Genomic DNA, 21,631 nt, shown 5'->3' with positions numbered 1-21,631 from the left:
GATATGGAAAAGGGGGGCTCTTCAGGGAGAGGGGAGGGAAGTTAATAGAGGAGGGAGGTGGATTAAAAAAACAAGGATGTCTGAAAGTCACGAGCAATCATACTACTAGTTACCTCAAAAAAACTATAATACACATAATTCTGTGTATAAACAGACATATAATGTTAACAAACTTTTCTCATCTGAAAGTACTACCTCCAAGAGCCAAAGACCACCTAACCAAAACCCCAATATGAGACATGAACAACCCTCTTTCATGGTACCAAAAGGTGCCATGAAAGTTTCCATAGAAGGGAGGCACCCAACAGTCCTACCCAGCTATGATGCCTAGGAACCACATCAACTACCAGCATGGCACCATTACCTGAGTGCAGTAGTGGCGAGCATACCTTGGTGGTAACTTAAGATACACTCAACAAGAAGGAAACCATGCCTGGTTCTGGAAACCTAGCTAACCACTCAGACTTAGTGAAGTCATGTATGCTAGAAGAAGACCTACAGCCACTCCTTTACAAAAGCAACATAATACCTAACTACAATTTAAACCTTTGACCTGATGCCCACAGATAAGGGGAGTTCTCACCCTGCATCAAGGAAACATCTCTTTGTAACAACAGAGACCACTACAAAAACAAACAAACAAACAAAAAAAACACAAACAAACACCACCACAAACAAAAAACCCCACAATCAATCAAAACGCAGAGTTGTTGAGCCCAGTCCCAATGAATACATCTATAAAACACTCTTGCACCTAAGTAAGGCTCAGGGAACATTGTGGAAGAAGAGGCAGAAAGACTCAACAGATCAGGGAATTTGCTGTGAGACTGTGCCAGTAATGTCAAAAGCAATACCCATAAAATCTTACCAACATGGCTGCCTAAGCATGACGTGAACAAGCATGTAACAATGGACATGGCAAAGGGGAAGTGGAAAAGCCCATGAGGCTTCAACTCTACACAAAGAACCACAGGCAACTGGAATGCTGAGAGTGAGAAAAATAGTCTTCCCCAATACCAAATAGTTATCCCCCAAAAGCAAATATACAAGTAACACAAAGACCAAGCAGGTTATATTTAGGAATAAATATGTAAATATAAACATATATGTATGTAATAACAATTAATGAAAAAAAAAGAGGCCATGAAATTGAACGAAAGCAAGAGGGGTATATGGGAGTGTAGACAGAAGTTTTCCTTTGTCCCACAGTCACTTGGTCCCAAATAAACACACAGAGGCTTACATTAATTACAAATTGTTTGGTCTATGGCTCAGGCTTATTGTTAGCTAGCTACTATATCTTAAATTAACCCATTTTTATTAATCTATGTATTGTTACATAGCCGTGGCATTACTGGTCTGCTGGCATCTTGTTGCTCCGTCGGCAGCTGGATCGTGTCCCCCTGACTCTGCCTTTCTTCCTCTTCTATCTCTCTTGGATTTCCCACCTGGCTCCATCCTGCCCTGCCATAGCCCAGTGCAGCTTTATTTATTAACCAGTGGAAGCAACACATTCACAGCATGCAGAAAGACCATCCTATAGCCCTGGAGGGTTTTAAGGAAAGGGAAGGGAGAAACACTGTAATTATATTATAGTCACAAAAAATTAAAATTAAAAAAATGTGCAACCCTGACAACCTGTGTTCAATCCCCTGATCCCATAATAGAAGGAGAGATACAACTCCTCAAATAGTTGTCCTCTGTCCTCCACACACATGTCACAGCAAGCAAATACCTGCATGTATGTGTGCTCTCTCTCAAAGTCAATTATCAGGCTGAACTACAGAGCAAGATTGCCTCAAAATAGCCATTTACCAAGACCTAGGTCTGGAACTGGAAAAATCGATTGCTTCTATGCCACACTGCAAGCATGTGAGTAAACAAAGTTCTTCCCATTCTAAGGAAGTCAGGACACTGCAGGGGGTGAGTTTTCAGGTGACTCTGCCCCAGTCAGAGATAAGGTCAAAGGTCCCAAGGGCTATAACTATGATTTGCAGGAGCTGATGTGGGCCAGATGAGTAAGAGAGCAGGATGCCCAAGACTGAGCTGGCCCTATAGAGCACGGGGTGGCACAACTCCTCAAGGGATGATTTGGTGCCAATAGCTGGATGATACCAGGAACCTGAAAGGCTAGCCACACAGGCCAATGTCACAGTACAAAGCACAACCATCTACAGAAGCAAAACACACAAAGGAAGCAGCCATCCCTTATCTCCACAGAACCCTTGCAAGTGCTGCTGGGAACTACCTTTAGCCCTCCAGTTAATCTTACTGAGCACAAAAAGACCCAGACACACCTCCTCTACACACACAGCTCCCCACATAGCCCCATGGCTGTCCTTCTCCACAGCCAGGCTAGAGGGGCTGCTGCTGTCCCTCCCAGATCCCCAGCACACCCTATCACCGTATGAAGCCACCTACACCTTAGGATTCCATGTCCCTTCCTCAAGGACTGTCCTGACCACCTAGGCCAGCATCTAGTAACTTGCCTCCATCATTAGAACAATAACATGTTTCAAAACTAACACATGCCTGTGATTTTGTCACGGAAGACCCAAGGGATACCACTACCCCAGTGACTTCCCTACTTAGAACAGTACAAACCAGAGGCTATTCTTAGGTGGGGCTCTGAAGGGCTGCAAGACCAAGAAGCACAATTAAGCCTTTAGCCTTTGTCTCTTCCTTAAAAAAAAAATAAATAAATAAAAAATAAACAAACACCAAACAAAACAAAACAAAATCAGGAAATGGCTATGTAGCCCAAAATCTTCTACCCTCAGTCTCCCAAGTGCTGAGGTTACAGGTATGCACTATCATGCTCAGCTTCCAAAGCCTTTAAAAACAGTGGCCTGATGCTCTGGGCTCCTGAAAGGTGGTAAGTATGTCTAAAACGCTGGGCAATTTTCATAGTGGAAATCTTTCTCTTCTTTGGTTAAAGATATTCCTAAATAATTGGGTTGGGGGGCAGTTATTTTGAAAGGAATATTTTTCTTAATTTATTTCTTGGAGTAGGCTATTAGTATAAATGAAGACAGCTGTTTTTTAAATACTGATTTTGTATACTGTCACTTAGTTTTCTAGTAGACTCAATAGGGTCCTTTAAGTTAAGGATCACATCATCTGCAAACAGAGATGGTTTGACTCCTTCCCTTCCCATGTTACCCTTTTATGTCTTTCTCCTCTTTTCTAACGGCTATAGCTAGGGTTTCAATACTGGGAATGAGAGGGGACAGAGTAGAAATCCTTGTCTCATCCCTGATTTTAGAAGAAATGTCCTCGGTCAATTTCCATGGAATCTAATGTTGTCTATAGGTTTGTTGTATACAGCCTTTATTATTTTGAAGTACGTCTCATCTGTTTGTGAAGTTTCTAGAACTTCTATCATGAAGGCATGTTGAACTTTGTCAAATGCCTTTTCAGTGTCAACTGAAATCACGTGGTTTCTTTCCTGAGATTTGTTTATATGGTGCATTACATTTATTGATTGACATATGTTGAACCAACTTTGCTGCTGTGGGAGGAAGTCTACTTGCTTGTCATTACATTTACACTTGCCAGTACTGAACCTTGAGGATTATTGTGCCATGCTGGTCATTGCTGTGGTTCACAGGCATCACAACTTGGGTAGGTCTGTGGTGGCCTCCCTCCTTTGGAAGCTTGCATGGTGTCTTCTGGTACCATGAAAGCTAGTCCTCAGGGAGGAGGCATTCGGGTCAGTTCCAGCTCAGGGGCCCTTGGGCCCCGTGTCTGAAGTGCAGCAATGGGGACTAAACTTTTCATCTCTGGGGTCAGTCAAGGGCAACAGCCTGCAATGTTTGGAGAGCCTCTTGGACAGCCCTGACCAACAATTCAAAACACAGCTTCTCATGCCCAGTGCTGGGGCTTTTGGCTCTTGGAGGAAGTAGTGTCAGCCCAGACAGTTTTGTTCATTTAAACTATACATGTACATTTATACAAAGTCTCTAAATGCTGACAAAGACATAAAGTAAGCGGGCGGGCATTCACACAACATCACTGGGAATCGGTGTGGCGGTTTCTTATAAGGTAAATATGAAACTACCATTTCACCAGAACTACATCCCTGTGTACTTTACTCCAAAGAAATGAAAGCGGTGACACGAAAGTTACACACGACGGACGATGGCAGCAGTCTAGAAGACTTACAGGTGCAGAGACAGCTAACAAACCCCACGGGCCATGTGCTCCACCAGCCAGCAGTGGAATCACATGATCTACCCCCACACACAGCTCTCAGGGCTGCCGGAGACCGAGACAAGTAGAAGAGCCACCCCACAGGTGACATGCCGTGAGATCCTCTCAAACCTCCCTGAGATCTAGAGGAAGCCAGAACTGAACTGCTTAGGTAAGGACCCGACAGGATTGTTGTGGCAGATGAAGGTGTGGGTGCGAGGGATGTGATGCTCCTGCCTACACCAGCTTCAGCAACCTGCTGTGACATATACATTCACCCCTCTGTGCTGTGGGGTGTCATGGTGGGGAATGGGTAAAGGTACTGAGATCACCATGTCACCTTACAGCAGCAGGATTTATCTACAATGATCTTGGTGTAAAGGTTTAATTAAAATAGGGTTGCTGGGCATGGAAGCACATGTCTTTAATTCCAGCACTCAGGATGTAGAGGTGGTCAGATCTCTGTGAGTTCCAGGCTAGCCTAGTCTACACAGTGAGATGCAGACTAGCCAGGGATACATTATGAGACCATGTCTCAACAGAATAAACAAAATTTAAAATGTAATTAGATAAGAATTTAAAACTCCACAAAACCAGCCGGGCGGTGGTGGCGCATGCCTTTAATCCCAGCACTCGGGAGGCAGAGGCAGGCGGATCTCTGTGAGTTCGAGGCCAGCCTGGGCTACCAAGTGAGTTCCAGGAAAAGGCGCAAAGCTACACAGAGAAACCCTGTCTCGAAAAACCAAAAAAAAAAAAAAAAAAAAAAAAACTCCACAAAACCAAATCTACAGTTTCTTCCTCCATCTTATCTATATGCAAGAACATTGGCAAGAACCTGCTACAGTCCTAGAATCCATAGTTGTAGTCAAAAAAGTCTTTGAAGTCAATCCTCAAGACCCTCAGCCCCGAGCTACAGTTATGCATTCTGCTGGCCCAGTGGCAGTCTGTGGCAGTCACAGGCTCTCAGGCTCCACCTTGCAGGGCTTCTTCCTTCATGGTGGCAAGTCTCTTAACCATCATTCTAGAGCCAATTTGGGGTGAGCTAGATCAAATGTCTCCAACCAGACCAAATGAGTAGGGCAAGGGTAGAAGCCAATACTCTAATCTGTTTCACAAAGCACAATTAAACTACTAAATAAATGCTTTTTCAGGCATGGTCTGGCTTCTGGACACTGCTACCCTATCACAACCAGCCTCAAGGCACCCAGAACAGACAAGTTTGGCTCTGGCTTCACATAGTCTGTGTGGCTCAAAGAGCATGGAGGGGGCACAGTCGGTGACAGGATTCCCAGCAGGTTTCTGCTCCCTAGGACTCACCCTCTCCCTCAGACAGCAAGTGGGCATGGAAGGAGGAAGTCTGACTCCTGGGGTAGCCACCAAAGGACCCATGAAAGCACCACTCCCAAGGCCTCCAGGTTTGGTGCCCTTCCAAAGGTAACCGTGTTTCACCGTCCCATGTCAGCCCCTCAAGGCAGCACACCTCTGGAGAACAGTGAGTCCTGCAACTGCTGTGGTCAGCTACTTTGAGAGTATGTGCCGGGCTGGTCTGCAATGACAGCACTGCCCTCCTGCTCAGCTCCTCTCCACACAGTTAGCACTTTGGGCTCACACAGAAGGATGCATGGGAAGAACTCACCTGTAGCAGTACCTGCTCCCTATGAGGTCCTATCTCCCAAACCCCACCAGCTCAGCTCCTTCTCTTATAACAACAGCACAGCCATTATAGAGATAGGAATCCAGTCCTTACCTAGCTCAATCTAGTCCAGAGACTCCAGTGGCTGAAAAGCAAACACATGGGTAGGTGACTCCAGGGATACTCTGGTCAGTAACACTGGGCTAGATACGGAACTGCTCCCTAGGCATGTTAGGATTATGGCTGATAAGGCCTTGGAACACTGGCAAGCCAGTCTGAACCTCCAACTTTCCCATCCTATGCCCCCAGGTCACAAGAATGATAATGGTCAGAATCCGGTACCAAGAAGACAACACACAGGCAGACAAGCTTACAGTGGGGCTGCTATATAACCATGATGGCAAGACACGGGAAATGTTATGTTCTCAGAGAGTAGCATGTGGCAACATGTGGTAAGAAATAGAACATTTAGATGCTGACAATGCAATTATTCCATAGATAGTGAGTTACAAAAACAACACAAAGCAGAGTAAGGTCCTCTTGAGTGATCATCACACATTGCCCAAAAGACTGCATCAAAGTACATACACACTACACAGGCATTTGTTCTGGAACCCCCTGCCAATGCACAGAGCCAACACTTCTTGATTGGACTGTGTTCTGGTGATTGGCACCCTCTGGAGATGTTTGGTAAAACCCCACAAGCAGCCTTTCTGAATCTGGAGGTGGAAACATAAAGCACAAGAGTTTACTGAAGCAGACCACAGACTGATAGGATGTAGAAATGCTTATAAAACATGCCAGGATGGATAACTGGGGGTTGCTGTAGTTTAGATCCTGAATGTTCCCAAAGGCAAAGTCAGAGTGGTGTAACTGGGAGATGATGGTACTTTTAGTTGGTAAGGCCTAGGAGGGACTTCATTAAGTCGCTAGGAGCTTTGGAGCAGTTGAAAGCATGAACCAATCCAGAGCATGCTGGTGGCCAGAAAAGGTAATGTCAACAAAATCTGCTGTCACTCCTGCTCTGCATCCCTGGCACCCATCTGCCAAACCTGCATTCAGTAACCTGTCTCCCTTAGCTACTGCCCTGTGTCTTTTCAAACTGCACTCTTCACAGCAGGCTCATCACTCCTAGGTATGGAATGTTCCTTTACACTGTGTGAATATATGACACTGTGACTGGTTTAATAAAGAAGCTGATTGTCCAATAGCTGAACAGAATAAGTTTAGGTAGGAGGGCCAGACTAAGAATGCTGGGAGGAAGAAGGGCAGAGTCTGGAGATGCCAGAAGATGCAGAGGAAACAGGACATGTAGAAAATGAGGTAACAAGCCATGAACCATGTGGCAGAAGGTAGATAAGAAATATGGGTTAATTTAAAATGTAAGAGTTAGCTAGTAACAAGCCTGAGCTATTGACTAAGCATTTATAATTAATATTAAACCTCTGAGTGGTTATTTGGGAAGTGGCTGCCAAGACACAGAGAAATTCCGCCTACATGGAGTCTTTTGAAAACAGACCACCTTGAGCTAGGCCAGCAGTTCTAGTATCCTTTTAAGAACCCGTGAGACAAAGTATTTTATAAGCACTAAGGTACCATTTGCCCTGGCCTTGAACTCATCATCCTCCAGCCTCAACCTCCTTAGTGATGAGGCTGCCAGCAAGGACCACCAAGCCAGGCTCAAGTTCCATGTTTTGTTTAAAAGAATGAAGTGCCAAAAGTAATATACAAACAAACAAACACTGTAATCCTGTAGGGAAAAAGGACAGAGAAGGCCTTTCTGCTTCAACAAACCCAAGATCCTCTGAGACCCAATTCTGAGCACCAGGAGCTCCTTCCAACAGCTCCCAGGCACCTCACCTTCCAGTAAGCCTCATCCCTGAGCTGTCCAGCTTTCCCATCCTGTACCCTCCAGCCCTCTTGCTAACAAAATGTAGTGCAGTCATACCCTGGAATAATACACAGCCATAAAAAAATGAAATTCTAAATAGTACTCAAGATATGAGAACATTAGTTGATTGAAAGAAGCCAGATCAAAGGTCACAAGTTCTATGATTCCATTTTTTGTGAAATTCTCATAGTAAAAGAAAGCAGATTCACAGCAGTGATCACCTGGGAATAGGAAGTGGGATGCAGGATGGCTGAAGAGTTATGAGGTGTTTCAACTAGAGCATGGTTTCATAGCACTGTGAATGTGTTAAATGCAACTGAATTATACACTTTAATGTGGTTAATTTTGTGTTATATGAATTACACCTTAAAGAACAAAAGTAAACAAAAACAACAGATCCCACAGCCCTGGCACATAGTAGGCAGGCCTACAGATATGGGCTTTACCTCCTCCCCTCTGTTTCAACTGGCCTAGAGGGCCCTGCAAGCCTAGCCCCTGCCAGAGGGTGGGTGGGGTTATTAAAAGCCTCTTCCCTGACAGGCTGCCCACAGCTAAAGGACTGTTAGAAGATGATGCTGTTTGTGGCAGAGGGAAGAATGATAGATGCTGGACAGCCTCTGGGCAGCAGCTTTGCACAGAAGTCATGACCAGTTCCATGCAGAGTCCCTCTTCATAAAAAAAAGGGGGGGGGAGCATGATGGGAAGACAGTCCACAAGAAAGCACACTTCAACAAGGACAGCCCAGACTGGATCCTCTAGCTGGCCCACTTGGCAGGCAGCTGATCCACATCTATCCAGGAAGCCAGGAGCTGGTCTATGCTTTCGCCCAGCTCTTCCTGACAAGTCACAGGGCTTCTCCACACCCAGCCCCTTATCTCTTCACCTATAAGACTGTTGTGGATATGAAAGAGTAACAGTGGCCTGGGACAACAAAGAAACCCTTTGTACACCATGGGAGACCATGGTTCACAAAGAAGAAGACTCACTTCCAGAGAGGAAGGCAGATGGAGACTGGGAAGTAGAGGGCTTTGTCCTGGTGCCATGTGTCCATGAGAAAAGCCTTCAGTAGTTTCCATACCATATGACTAAGCATCTAGAAGAACCCTGAGATGAGGACAGTGTGATTGGTAGCAGAGGGGCCAATTCAATGCTGGAGATCAGGGGCTATAACCCACCCTGGCCAGATTTCTTGACCAGCTGGCAATTTTGAACTGGCCTGGCTCTGGCTCTGGCTGTCCTCTACCCACCTTAGCATTCACCTGACATCTAAAAGGCAACTGTGTAGCTGACATTGGGACATGGCTGACATGAGCCTAGGTCCTCCCGCATCTCCTACCTGTGGTACCCATTTTCTGTGTGAAGAGGACTCAGACAGCCTGAGGTGGAGATCTCAGCTGATGACACCTGGCCCTTTCACTTCCTGTCCTCTAAAGCCTTCAAACCAGTTCAATCTTCATACTGCCATCTTCCAGAAACCAAACCTACACACACAAACAAGACTGAGCAGAGCCTGTTGATCTCTCTGGGCCAATGTGAGATGGCACTGGAGGTACAAAGCAGCTACAGCAGGACAACAGCAGGGTCCAGGGGTTCAAATTGGCTAGGAGAGACAGAACAGGCTTGAGGGCCAGCTCCCCTGAAAGGTTACAACGGTACGCATTCCTCATCTGTGCTCATTTTCTCATTTGCTGCTTCAATGTGGAGCCCAAGACAGACCCTTCAGCCTGAATCTGCTACTGCTGTGATGAAACACCATGACCAAAAAAACAAGTTGGGGAGCAAAGGGTTTATTCGGCTTACACTTCCATATCACTGTTCATCACTGAAGGAAATCAGGACAGGACAGGAAGGAAATCCAACAGGATAGGAAGCTGGAGACACGAGTTGATGCAGAGGCCATGGAGGGAAGCTGCTTACTGGCTTGCTCTCCATGGCTGGTTAATCTACTTTCTTTCTTTCTTCTTTTTTTAAATTAATTAATAAATTAATTTATTTATTAGTTTTTGAGACAGGGTTTCTTAAGACAGGGTTTCTCTGTGTAGATTTGGTGCCTGTCCTGGATCTTGCTCTATAGACCAGGCTGGCCTCAAACTCACAGAGATTCACCTGGCTCTGCCTCCTGAGTGCTGAAATTAAAGGTGTGTACCAATGCCTGGCCTCAACCTGCTTTCTTATAGAACCCAGGACCACCAGCCTAGGTATGGCTCCAACCACAATGGGCTGGGCCCTTCTCCACCAATCACTAATTAAGAAATTGTCTTACAGGCCTGCCTACAACCCGATCTTATAGAGGCTTTTTTTTTTTTAATTGAGATGACTTTACCTTGTGTCAAGTCGACATAAAACTATCCAGCAAAATACCCCACCCTGTTTAGCTCGAGGGCACTGACCCAATTCCCTATACAGCAGCATACACTGGTAATCTTGAGACTCAAGCTACTGAGGCAGGAGGATAATGAATTTAAGGACAAACTGGCTTACACAGTTAACAGACAGGACAGTGTGCTAAGTGAGCACATGCCAGGGCAGGGCCGATGCCCCACATGCTCACTCTGTACTGCATGCTCAGTGCTTGCAAAACATCCTGTTTCCTGAGTGCCCATTCTACCTGGTGTTTATGAACTCAGCCCCTCCCATATCCCTGGAGTTACTGGGGGCTGTACATGCACCTTATTGTTCTCTAGACTTCCAAGAAGGGTATTACAATCACCTGAAGTTTCAGATGAGGGCACAGACACTTAACCCTAAGAAGCTTGCTCAATCTATAGGAGAATGCTGGATGTGACCTGAGCTGAAAACTTGCTCTCTGCTATTCCAACCGTCTTCTGTGGCACACTAAAATGGAAAAGTGCAGCTGTCAGATTTCTAGGTCACAGCACATCCTCAAGTGGAAAGCAGGCAGCTATCTTGACCCCCACAGGGTCCCAAGGCTCCCATGCCCCAGTGTCTCCCCTACTCCTCACAATGAGGCTCTGAGTGTAAACCAGGGGACCTTGAAAATGACCCCCTTTCTCTACTCCACTGGGGCTCTCAGCAGCTGTTCCCATTTCACACAGCCCCTTCAGTCAGGGGAAGAATGAGGAGGTAAAAAACCATAAGCACAAAGTGTATCAAGGAGCCAGTTTGTCTGTTAAAACCAGTGCCTGAGAAGATCAAGGACATGGTTATTTCCCAATTCTGAATTATTTTTTCAGGAGAAAAAAACAGTGACTCCTGTTCAGCAATATGCCAAAGGTGTGGCTGTTACCACAGGCTAGCAGCCTTTCTGGGGGACAGGAGGTTCCCTGCAGCTCCTCACAGCTGCAGAAAGTGAACACACGCGCGCGCGCACACACACACACGCACACGCACACGCACACCCTGTGAATATCCCCGAACCAGGGAATCTCTCTGATCACAGGTTAACTTACCAAGGGCAAGGAGGCCCAACAGAACTCTGGAGAAGCCCATACTAGCCTTCCTGTGACCTCAGCACACAACTCACAGCTCTCGGCTGCTCCGTCTATGAAGCAAAGACAATCCATTTGCTCAGTGAAGGCCAGGAGGGCAGGGACGGGACAGCCCCTCTTCTCGGCACTGCAACTTCTTCCCTAACACACCAAGGCCTGACAACAGCCCTGCCTTAGCCAAAGATAAATGTCAACCTCATGTCACGGTGGCCCTCCTGAACTGAGCCCTCCTGTACCAGCCCATGACGGACTGGTACAAGAGTTACAGCACCAGTTACAGATCAATGGGGATCAACCGTGAGCAGTCCCTTTCTCTGCCCGGGAGCCATTCTGCCAGCAGTCAAGCTGGCCCCTAGTCTCTGGGGACTTCTGGAATCATGATGCTGACAGGTGATTCAACATGTTCAGGCCAGGGTAGGGATGAAGGAGGTGCAGAGCCAAATATGTAGACCCACTACAAGCTTCACTCACTGGGTGGTGTGCTATCCCTAAGCCAAACCCAGGAGGACCAAGCGAGAAGAGCCCCAGGCAAAAAACCAACTGCGGTTTCATGTGAACTAGGTTGACCTTGACTCAGAAAACCAGTGAGTGGTTTGGAAGATTCCAGTTCCAGTCTCTAGAGACAAAATGCCAGCAAATCAACCCACTGGCTCTCCCCGCCTTCCCCAGAAGGACATAATGACACTGTGGGAATGGATGAGCAGGGTAGTGGCAGGTCCAACCCACGGCAGCTGAGAAACAGCTTCAAGCGCTGAAACTAGAACAGGCACAAAATCTGGGGCAGTTTTCAAACCCCCTCAGGCCCTCAGAGGACCTAAGTAAGGGCCTCTGTCAGCCAGAACCCTAGCCATACCACACAGAGCCTTGCTTTGGTGAAAGAATACGGGTCTTACTGAAAAGCCTGAAACTATCCAACTGTGCCAACCATGTCATGTAGATGGAAAAAGGGCAGCCCAGAGAACCAAGTTCCCAGGATAAAGAAAGACCTGTTTTCTGAGGCTGACTGTTCCAAATCACTGTGTGGATTCATGTACACACACACACACACACACACACACACACACACACACACACAAATAAAAAATTAAAAATAAAATAAAATTAAGCAGCTTGGGAACCACTTAAAGATAACCATTTAGACTGGTGAGGTAGTCCACACTTCAATCCCAGCACTCAGGAGGCAGAGGCAGATGATCTCTGTGAGTTCAAGGTCAGCCTAGTCTACAGAGTGAGTCTAGGACAATCAGAGCTACACAGTGAGACCCTATCTCAAACAAACGAACATGAGAGCAAACAGATAAATAAATAACAGACATATTCAAGTCAAAGGTCTTGATTTCAGTTAACGGCACAGGGTCCTGGCAGTCACAAGACGGCTCAAGCAAGGCTTCTACACACAGAAAAAGGCCATCAGCATCCTCTGGAATATTAATGACCATGCAGAGGGTACTCAGGGACCCCATGGATCCAACAGCATAGCATGCCCTCTCAGTAAACAGAAGGCAGGTGCCCACTTCATAGAACAAAGGCCCAGTTCACCTTTCTGGGTCGTCTTGCACACTGTGCCTAAGAGAACACGGGTCTGGGTCTGCAAGGGAAAAATAACTCTGAAGAAAATCTCAGCCCAGGGAAGCAAGCGAGGAGACAGGTGACAAACACCGGAGAACACAAGATCAAAGAAGCTGCATGAGACAGGGGGTCTCAGCCAAATGGCTTGTAAAGGTGTATGTGGCACAGAGAGCAGCCGCACTCATGCCTGCTTCAGAACTCACTGGCTTCCCAGAAGGCCATTTGCAGGCAATCTGGACCCTGGCCAAAACCCTTCTTCCTTCTGTCACCAAACCTTGCCTCTACAAGGGTGAGGTCAGAACCCACAGAGAGCTTCTGAATACATCAAAAGGAATTAATTACTGAAGAAGATGTGACGTTCATAGACAAAACAACCCCAAAGTTGGCAGAAAGACACCAAGGGCAAGAGAAAGAGGGCACAGCCAGGAGTAGCAGGTAAGAGAAGACTAGTACAAGACCCTCTAGCCCAGAGCCTTCTCAGGTGACATTGAGGAGAGAGAGATAAGGCCTTCCTTCCCACATGCCATGCCAGAGTCTCTGGGAAGCAGCCATGCATGGCTAAGACACCAGAAAGGTGGTTGTATGAACTGAATCCCACCAGAAGGTGAACTCACACATTTAAACTTCTTTCCATGGTAAAAATGATAGTGTTTTTGATCTATCAGATTAAAGAAACTATAACTGGGATGGCTAGTGTGATGGCTCAGTGGGTAAAGAATTCTTGTAGCCAAAGTCTGACCACCTGAATCGGACTCTGGGAGCCCACATAAAAGTGGAAGGAGAGAAGCAACTCGTAAAGTTATCTGACAGCCTGCACGAGCATGTATGTATGCATGCATGCACGCACGCACGCACGCACGCAGCAAGTAATAACTTTTTCTCATAATGCATTTAAATTTTTTTTTTTTTAATTTCTGATTTTTTTCTTACTTCAAAGTTGTGCTTGGAACTTGCTAGCTTATATTGCAATATGCGAGGCCTAACTCCCTTTTACATTATTGAAATGATTAGATAAGTAATTCTAAAAATGTCTTGACTTTGCCAGTTGGCCTACACAACCTAAAATATTTGCTATCTGGCCCTATAAGAAAAAAAAAACCCAATCTCTAGTCCGGATTCCAGAAACCATCAGATAGTGCAAACGACATAAGGAGCAGAGAGCAGGTGTGGATATGATCCTTGTATATTCTTTTCTTCTTTTTTCTTTCTTTCTTTTTTGTTTATTGTTTTTTGTTTTCTCAAGACAGGGTTTCTCTGTGTAGCTCTGGAACCTGTCCTGGAACTTGCTCACAGAGATCCGTCTGCCTCTGTCTCCTAAGTACTGGGATTAAAGGCGTGCACCACCACTACCCAGTTCTTTTTTCCTTTTTTATTGAGGTAAAATTCACATAATATAGAATTAGCCATATTAAGTGAAAATTTCAGTAGCATTTAGTATATTACACAATATTGTGCAACAAGTACTCCCATCCAGTTCCAAAACATTTCATCCTCCCCACCCCCCAACTAGAATCTCAAGCCCATTAGCTGTCACTCCCCACCATCCTTCCCCCAGCCGCTGGCAGCCACCAATCTGCCTTCTGTTTCTACTGATGCACTTCCTCTGGACACTCATGTGAACACACTCCTACACTGTGTGATCTCTTCTGTGAGAGCCTTTCACTTGGCATCATGCTCTCCTGGTACATCTATGTCACAGCATGGCTTAGGACTCTGCTCCTTGTTAGATAAAAGGATAACTCACTGTATGGATTCACAAGCTGTCACCCGCTGCCCAATGGACCCTCAGACTGTTGTCATCTTTTGGCCGCTGTGAGTAGTGCTGCCATGAATATTTACATACAAGTATTAGAGTACACCTATTCTCAAATTTTCTGCAACTGCTGTAATTCACAGTAAATCTACATCTACCTTTTTGAGAAATTGTCCAAATGTTTTCCACAGCGGTTGATACCATCCCCACCAGCAATGTCCAAGGATTGCAATTTCTCCAGATCTTCACCTACTTTCATTAAATTGGGTTTTTTTTTTTTAGAATTATAATCATCCCCATGAGTATAAAGTGGAACCTCACTGTAATTTTGATTTGCATTTCCCTGATGACTAATGATACTGAATCTTCTCATGTCCTTGGTCATTTGTAAGGGGATTTTATGTATCTGGGACTTCAGACACATCCCCTGACAAACAGAACAGATACACAGAGTTATCAATAGTCTAAAAAAAGATGAGCAAGACATTTCTCCATTGTTCCTGAGATAAACATTGTCAGACAAATTCTGTACCCTGAAACTTCTAAGAAAATAAGAGGAACAAGTGGAGCCCTGATGCAATGCTCTACAGAAACCCTTGGCCCCAGGTATCAGAGCTCCCCAACCTCTAACCCTTTGAAGCCATGGTAATAGGACAGTCGGAGCACAATGAAGACACAATCAGATCAGGAGGACTAGGAGCTCCAGGAGAGACCTCCATCTCAGAGTGAGCAGCCTTCTCTGAGACCTCCCTACTTCCGTCAGGGCTTCCACTGCTACCTGCCTGTGAGGATGGAGGGTGTCTCTCTGTGCTCACTCTCTCCTAAGTAAACCACTGACGTTTGTAACTTCAGCAAACCCTTCACTTCGCTCCAGCGTTCACTTCTGGCTGAGGTGAACGGCTCCACCTCAGGAGCCACATGGATATCCACCCTCACAAGGTCAATTTACCTCAGAATTTCCACCCCTAAACCCACTGCAAATTGGTTTCTCTGTCTGTTTTAAAGATAATTGGGTCTGGAGAGATGGCTTGGGGGTTAAGAAGTCCTATACTTGCAGAGGACCTAAGTTTGGTTCCCAGCACCCACAACCACCTGGAACTCTAGTTCCATGGGATCTGATCTCCTCTTCTGGCCTCTCCAGGCACCAGGCATGCAAAAGTACACGCACGCACGCACACACGCAGGCAAAACTCTCTCACACATAAAATAAATATAACTGTGGGTTTTGGGGGAGGTGGATGGATGGGTACTTCAATACATCCTGGCTTTCTCCACCAGGAAATCTGCTCAACCTCCTTCTCTCTAGTCTCTTAATATTGCTGTGGATAGATGATCTTCCTAGCCATCTACCTGGACTAACCCCAGGCCTCTTCTAGATCCTCTGCCTTTGGTTTGTGATTTTCTTTTCTTTTCTTTTTTTTTTTTTGGTTTTTCGAGACAGGGTTTCTCTGTGTAGCTTTGCGCCTTTCCTGGGACTCACTTGGTAGCCCAGGCTGGCCTCGAACTCACAGAGATCCGCCTGCTTCTGCCTCCCGAGTGCTGGGATTAAAGGCGTGCGCCACCACCGCCCGGCTTGGTTTTGTGATTTTCCTAAGAACAAATCTGATAAATTTAAAAAGCTAAACATAAAAATAACTGTAAAGCAACTAATAATATTGGAGACTATTGGAGAGAAGATCTTCTTACACATGATATTAAAGAAGAGATGACCCTGTGAGTAATGTGCTTGTCAATGAGTCTGCTATCTAAACTGGTTCTCTAGGACCTGCATAGTGGAAGTGGAAGGAGAAATCGCTGATCTACACACACACACACACACACACACACACACACTAAATAAGTGTAGTCATTGTACTTTATTATATCGGTTCTGGGGATGAAACCCAGGGACTCTAAGCATGCTAAGCGCGTGTTCTAGCATGCGCTGCAGCCCTAGTACCAACTGCATTCATTTTAAACTACTATATAAAAAATAGCCACACACAGAGACCAGTGACACTTGGAAATATTCACCATATTTGGGGGAGGGGGAGCAAACTATAACTCCCAGGTCAATCATGCCAGCTGCCTGTTTTTGCTAATAAAGTTTTACTGGAACACAACCACATACATTGTGCACAGTATTATCTATAGTTCATTATGTATCATGATAACAGTTACATAATTTTCAGAGTCTATATGGCCACAAAGGCTAAAATATTTATTATTAGGACCTCTATACAAAGTTTGTATACCCTTACCAAAAGCATATACAAAAAAATTACAAATCATCAGGGGAAGGGGGCTTAATGGAAAAATGAGCAAACAATGCAATACAAACAATTCACAGGAAAAATAAAAATAACTTATTAAATATTACAAAAAAGAGCCATCATGGTGTTATAGACCTGTTTTTAATCCCAATATTGTGGAGGTGGAAACAGGAGGATCAGCACAAGGCATGCCATAGCTCCAAAGCAAGTTCAAGGACGGCCTGGGCTATGTAAGATTCCATCAAACTTGTACTCACATGCACATATTCACACACAGACACACACATGATTAAAAATAATAAAAATAAAATTTTAAAAGGGGGGTTTAACTTGCATAGCAATAGGGAACTCATTAAAAAATAAAATCATTCAGTAATATCCATTTCTGAAAATGTTATGACATTGTTTTGGAAATTTAGTGAACTTGATGTTAACCCAACCATTCTATTTTTAGGTATCTGCCCCAGAGAAATATTCGCATTCCTGCACGCACACACCCAACCAAAAGCACTATAGCTTTTAGCTAGACAGACACAGTAACTGGGTTGGAGAGGTGGCTCAGTGGTTAAGGGCATTTGTTGGTCTTCCAGAGGACCAGAGTTCAGTTCCCAGCACCCACATCAGGCAGTTGACAAATGTCTGCTGTAACACCAGCTTCAGGGGAATCAACACCTTTGGCTTCCATGTCCACATCCACATACTCAGGCACACATACGTACGTACACACACACACACACAAACACACACACACACAGGTTCCTACATATGATTCAATTTAATAAAAATAAATCTTTTAAGAGGACATTTATTTGTTAAAAATTAATGTGTTGTATGCATACATAAATGTATGTATGGGGTTCTCTCTCTCTCTCTTCTCTCTCTCTCTCTCTCTCTCTCTCTCTCTCTCTCTCTCTCTCCACAGCACACACATGAAAGTCAGAAAACGACTCTGTGGACTTGATTTCTTCTTCTACCTTTACATGGGTTCGGGAGAAAGAACTCAGGTTCTCAGGCCTGGCCTGCATAGCAAGCACCCAACCTCCTGAGCCATCTTGCCAGCCCTCTATCCACTATTTAGAACAGCAAAACTCACCAGTGGCCTTGACTACTCATCACTGAGGGAATGGGTTAAATTATAGTGCATTCCAAATGGGCCCATATGGAAAACAATTTTATGTTTTTAGAAGTAACAACATGAAAAGGAGCTCTAGACGTTGTCAAGCAGAAAGAAGCACGCTGGAGAACACAAGCACAAAGCTCAGGCTTCCAAAGGTTGGCTGAGGGCGGCTGAGATGGCTCAGCAGGTAGACACTTGTTGCCAAGCCTAATGACCTGAGTCTGATCCCCAGAACCATGATACAAGAACTGACTCACAAGTGGTGCCCTGTGGCAAGTGGATGCCCACACCACACAATAAACAAATGTTAAAAATTTTAAAGGTTCAAATGATACTTCCGTCCTTCTATATGCAGGGAAATGCACAAGAGGATTGAAGAAAAATGTCATCCTGGGAATAGGGGCTGAGCAAGCACAGCTCCATCCGAGTGACAGACAACACAAGAACTGTGCTTAACGTATCCCAGATCAGTCTGAATTCCAGGGCAGGGAAAGCAGGACTCCTTGGCCCCAAACAACACTGTTGAGGCACTTTCTGAGACTTAACTGTCCTGATGTGCCCACGAGGTGGCTGCTGTAGACCCCTAGAGAAGGGGACAAAGAAGGCACTTAGGAATCCATGCTATGCTCCTGCAAATCTTTCCCTCTGAGTGTTAGGCTTTCTGCAATGAAAGGAAGTGACCAGTTTAACTGACCTCCAAGTACTTCCCAGGTCTGATGCCACAACATATGCGGGCCTGGAAGAAGTTCCCTACCTCTCTAGGGGAAAACAAATAAACAAAACCAACAGCTGAGGAAATAAAGCTTAAATCAGAAGGCTCAAAGGAATGTGTGCTCCTGGGAAGATGACATCCTTGAGAGCAGAAGCTGTTCCCGCCTCCCTAGACTCACATCCTCAACTATTACAGAGGGGGTGGCTCTGATGATGTATCTTCCAGTTTGGACAGTCTAAAATAAGCTCTGGGTGGGAAGGGCAGCAGGAAGCAGGGGATTGGGGGAGGCTGACAGGAACCGATTGGCTGAGGTTTTCCAATGGAGCCATAAGGAGAGAAAAGGGCTCTGGGAGAACCGGAAACAGAGAGCAGCGACAAATGCTGTTGGCAAGAACCTCCAGTCTCCCTGCTCGCCTTTCAAGAGCAGTTTCTTCCTGAAAGATCCCAGGAGGTAGAAGACTGGGCTAATCTCTCCCCACACAAATAACCCTACTCATTATTTTAGGAACTACTATTCAAATTGTGCCCTGGAGGTCTCAGGCCTGCTTCAAAACCTACAATTCCACTTTGAAAACAGCTAAAGAGTCCAATACTTTCAATCTGCCTCATCCCTTGAGTTTAATTAATAATCAACTTATTTTTGTTTTAATATTTTAGACTCAAACATTTAAATTCCACTCATTGATCTAAACTTAAGAATCAGTAAAAGCCCCTGTGTAGCATAAATATCTAATTACCAGTTTTGTGGTTGCTCCAAATAACCTGGAAACTTACAAACCTCTCTCAAAACAGCCTTTTGCCAAGTCCAGAAACTTAAATCAAAGTTGACTGTTCTATGGGTGGTTTTTCGGTTTGTTAAATTATAAGAGGAAAAGCTCAATAAAATACATTTTTTGCTTTTCCTAATAGCACCGTGGGAGAAGTAAGCCAGTAATCACTATTACCAGTTTACAGATAAGGAAATTAAAACACACAGAGGTAAAAAGATTCGTTCAAGGTCAGACCTCAGAAAGTCACAGCCAAGACTAGAAGCAGTCACCTCATAAATCCCATAAACTGCTTCCCAGAACAGAGTTCAAATGAGAAGAGGAAACCACGATTTCTCTCTCTTCAGGAGTTTTGCCCTTCCCAAGTAGACAGGTCGCTAAGGCCCTGGGTGTCCTCACAAATCAATGACTGAGACCTGGAGAATCTAGTTAAGCTTCCTGATTACTTCCTGGCTATTGGAAATCTGACCTCAGAGAAAGATGCCATAACCCCTGCCCTACCACCCAGTTCTGGTTTGCCCCATAAAACAAGTCAAACCTTGCTTGCCCAGAAAGGCATTAAAAACAGCCAAATCAGGGAACTTCAAAGCAATGTTTTCAGTCTAAACAGCCCTTTCCAAAAAGGAGTGGCTAGTACCAGGTGGCACTGGACTGGAATGCATGGGGAAACTCCACTGGCATTCAGCAAGCAGGGGACAATCAGATGTTGAGAGGTAACTAAAGAGGAGCAGGGGGAAAGGTAAGCAGGATGCACAGGTCCTTCCCAAAGTGGTGCAAATAAGGCCAGGAATTTTCAACACCAGAAGCCTGAGAGCACCCAGTTCCCAAGGGCCAATAGGGCCTGTGGCCCAAACGAGGGACCTTGTATCAACACAAATTTCCCATCTCCGACATTTATTACTCGGGGGTGGAGGCCTAGAACTGTTTTTCCTGTCTGTGACTTTGACGCGGGGTAGGAAGAGCTACTAATCCGATCCAAAATCCCGACCAACAGATAAAGACATAAAGAGGAGGTAATCGACTTTCCCCAGAATGCACACAAGTCTTCTTGGACTCCCCAGCCAGAGAGCAGAAACAGGGACCCCCCTCAACAAAAACCGTCCCTACCATCAGTTCAAGAGCAAGACCCACCCATCCCCACTTAGAAATACCCCACCTCTCTCCGAGCCCTGACGGTGACAGTGACTTAGAAGGAGAGCAGGCTCTGTTCCACAAGATGGAAGCTGGTGGCCCACGCACACAAGCCAATTCCTGGGACAGTCTGGTGGCCAAGTCTGAGTCCAGCCCCAAGACAAGAGTCTGGGGGTGGGTAGGAGAGTCCTGACAAGCGGCAAGCAAGCCCCACTTTGTTCCTATCCAGGGAAACCAGACATTTTTTGAGTCACCCAAAAAGCATGAATCACACGGCAGAGCTATGGGAACGGGAAAGGATGTTATTTTTCGGCATACTTGAGGATTTTCCCTTTGTCCCGGCTCTATCGATACTCTTCCCGCCCCCATTCCAACCCCATCCCCCAACTCTCACGCATTTTTTTTTTTTCTCCCTGCTCCATTTTTATTTTCTCTTGGCCTTCGCAGGCTCCGGGCTCCTCGCCCGACTCGCAGGCAGGACTCCCAGCTCCGCACCCCGCGGCAGCTCACCTGCGTCAGGTCCTCGTCGTTGAGCAGATGCGACTCGCGGGGCTTGAAGCAGTTCTGACACTTGCTCTTGTTGAAGATGTTGGCCTGAAATTTCCTGCACGGGTTTTCCTTGGCCGCCGACATGTCGCCTGGGCGGCCGCGGCGCGGGCCACTTCGGCCCAGCGCGCTCCCGGAGGTCGGGACTCAGCGCGGCCGCCGCCGCATTTTGCGCTGGCCGCCGCAGGCCCGGAAAGGCCTCCCCGCTCACGCCGCGCCCCGCCTGCTCGCCGCGGCCTCAGAGCGCGCGCGCCGCCTCGCGCCCCGCCCCGCCGCCGGGCCGCTGCGGGTCCATGGACGGACGCGGCCTCGGGCCGCTGCCTCCACCGCGGCCGCCCCCAAGGCGCCGGCCGGCAAGTCCAGCCGTCGCGCTCACCGGGCGCCCGCCGCCACCGCGAACGAACCGAGCGCGGCGCCGCGCGCACTCGGGGCGGGGCGGGGCGGGGCGCCGCAACCGGCAGCCCGCGGGCCAATGGCGCCCGCACGCTCCTGCTAACAAAGAAACCCGTCGGCCAATGGATGGCGGGGGCGGGACCGGGAGCAGCGGGCGCAAGGTAACTTGTCCAGGCTGGGAAGGTGGAGGCGCTGGGATGGAACTTTCAGGTTTGGTGGACTGGCGC

General features: G+C 46.4%; 1 protein-coding gene across 8 annotated transcripts in view; it reads right to left on the bottom strand.

The window, feature by feature from the left end:
• LOC114682562 (myosin phosphatase Rho interacting protein) overlaps positions 1 to 21,428 on the bottom strand; it is a 118,755-nt gene extending 97,327 nt beyond the window's left edge. For 2 of the 8 annotated variants that reach the window (XM_028856490.2, XM_028856491.2), the window contains exon 1: positions 20,976 to 21,428. In XM_028856490.2, coding sequence (XP_028712323.1) covers positions 20,976 to 21,098 — 123 coding nt within the window. In that variant the 5' untranslated portion in view covers positions 21,099 to 21,428. The remainder of the gene's footprint in view (positions 1 to 20,975) is intronic. The other 6 variants (XM_028856485.2, XM_028856486.2, XM_028856484.2 and 3 more) reach the window with 5 other exon arrangements.
• Between the last annotated feature and the right edge of the window lie 203 nt (positions 21,429 to 21,631).

This window comes from Peromyscus leucopus, chromosome 8b (assembly GCF_004664715.2).
Source record: "Peromyscus leucopus breed LL Stock chromosome 8b, UCI_PerLeu_2.1, whole genome shotgun sequence".
Taxonomy (NCBI): domain Eukaryota; kingdom Metazoa; phylum Chordata; class Mammalia; order Rodentia; family Cricetidae; genus Peromyscus; species Peromyscus leucopus.
The sequence above is the reverse complement of the archived record's forward strand: the minus strand, read 5'-3'. Positions and strand labels throughout refer to the sequence as shown.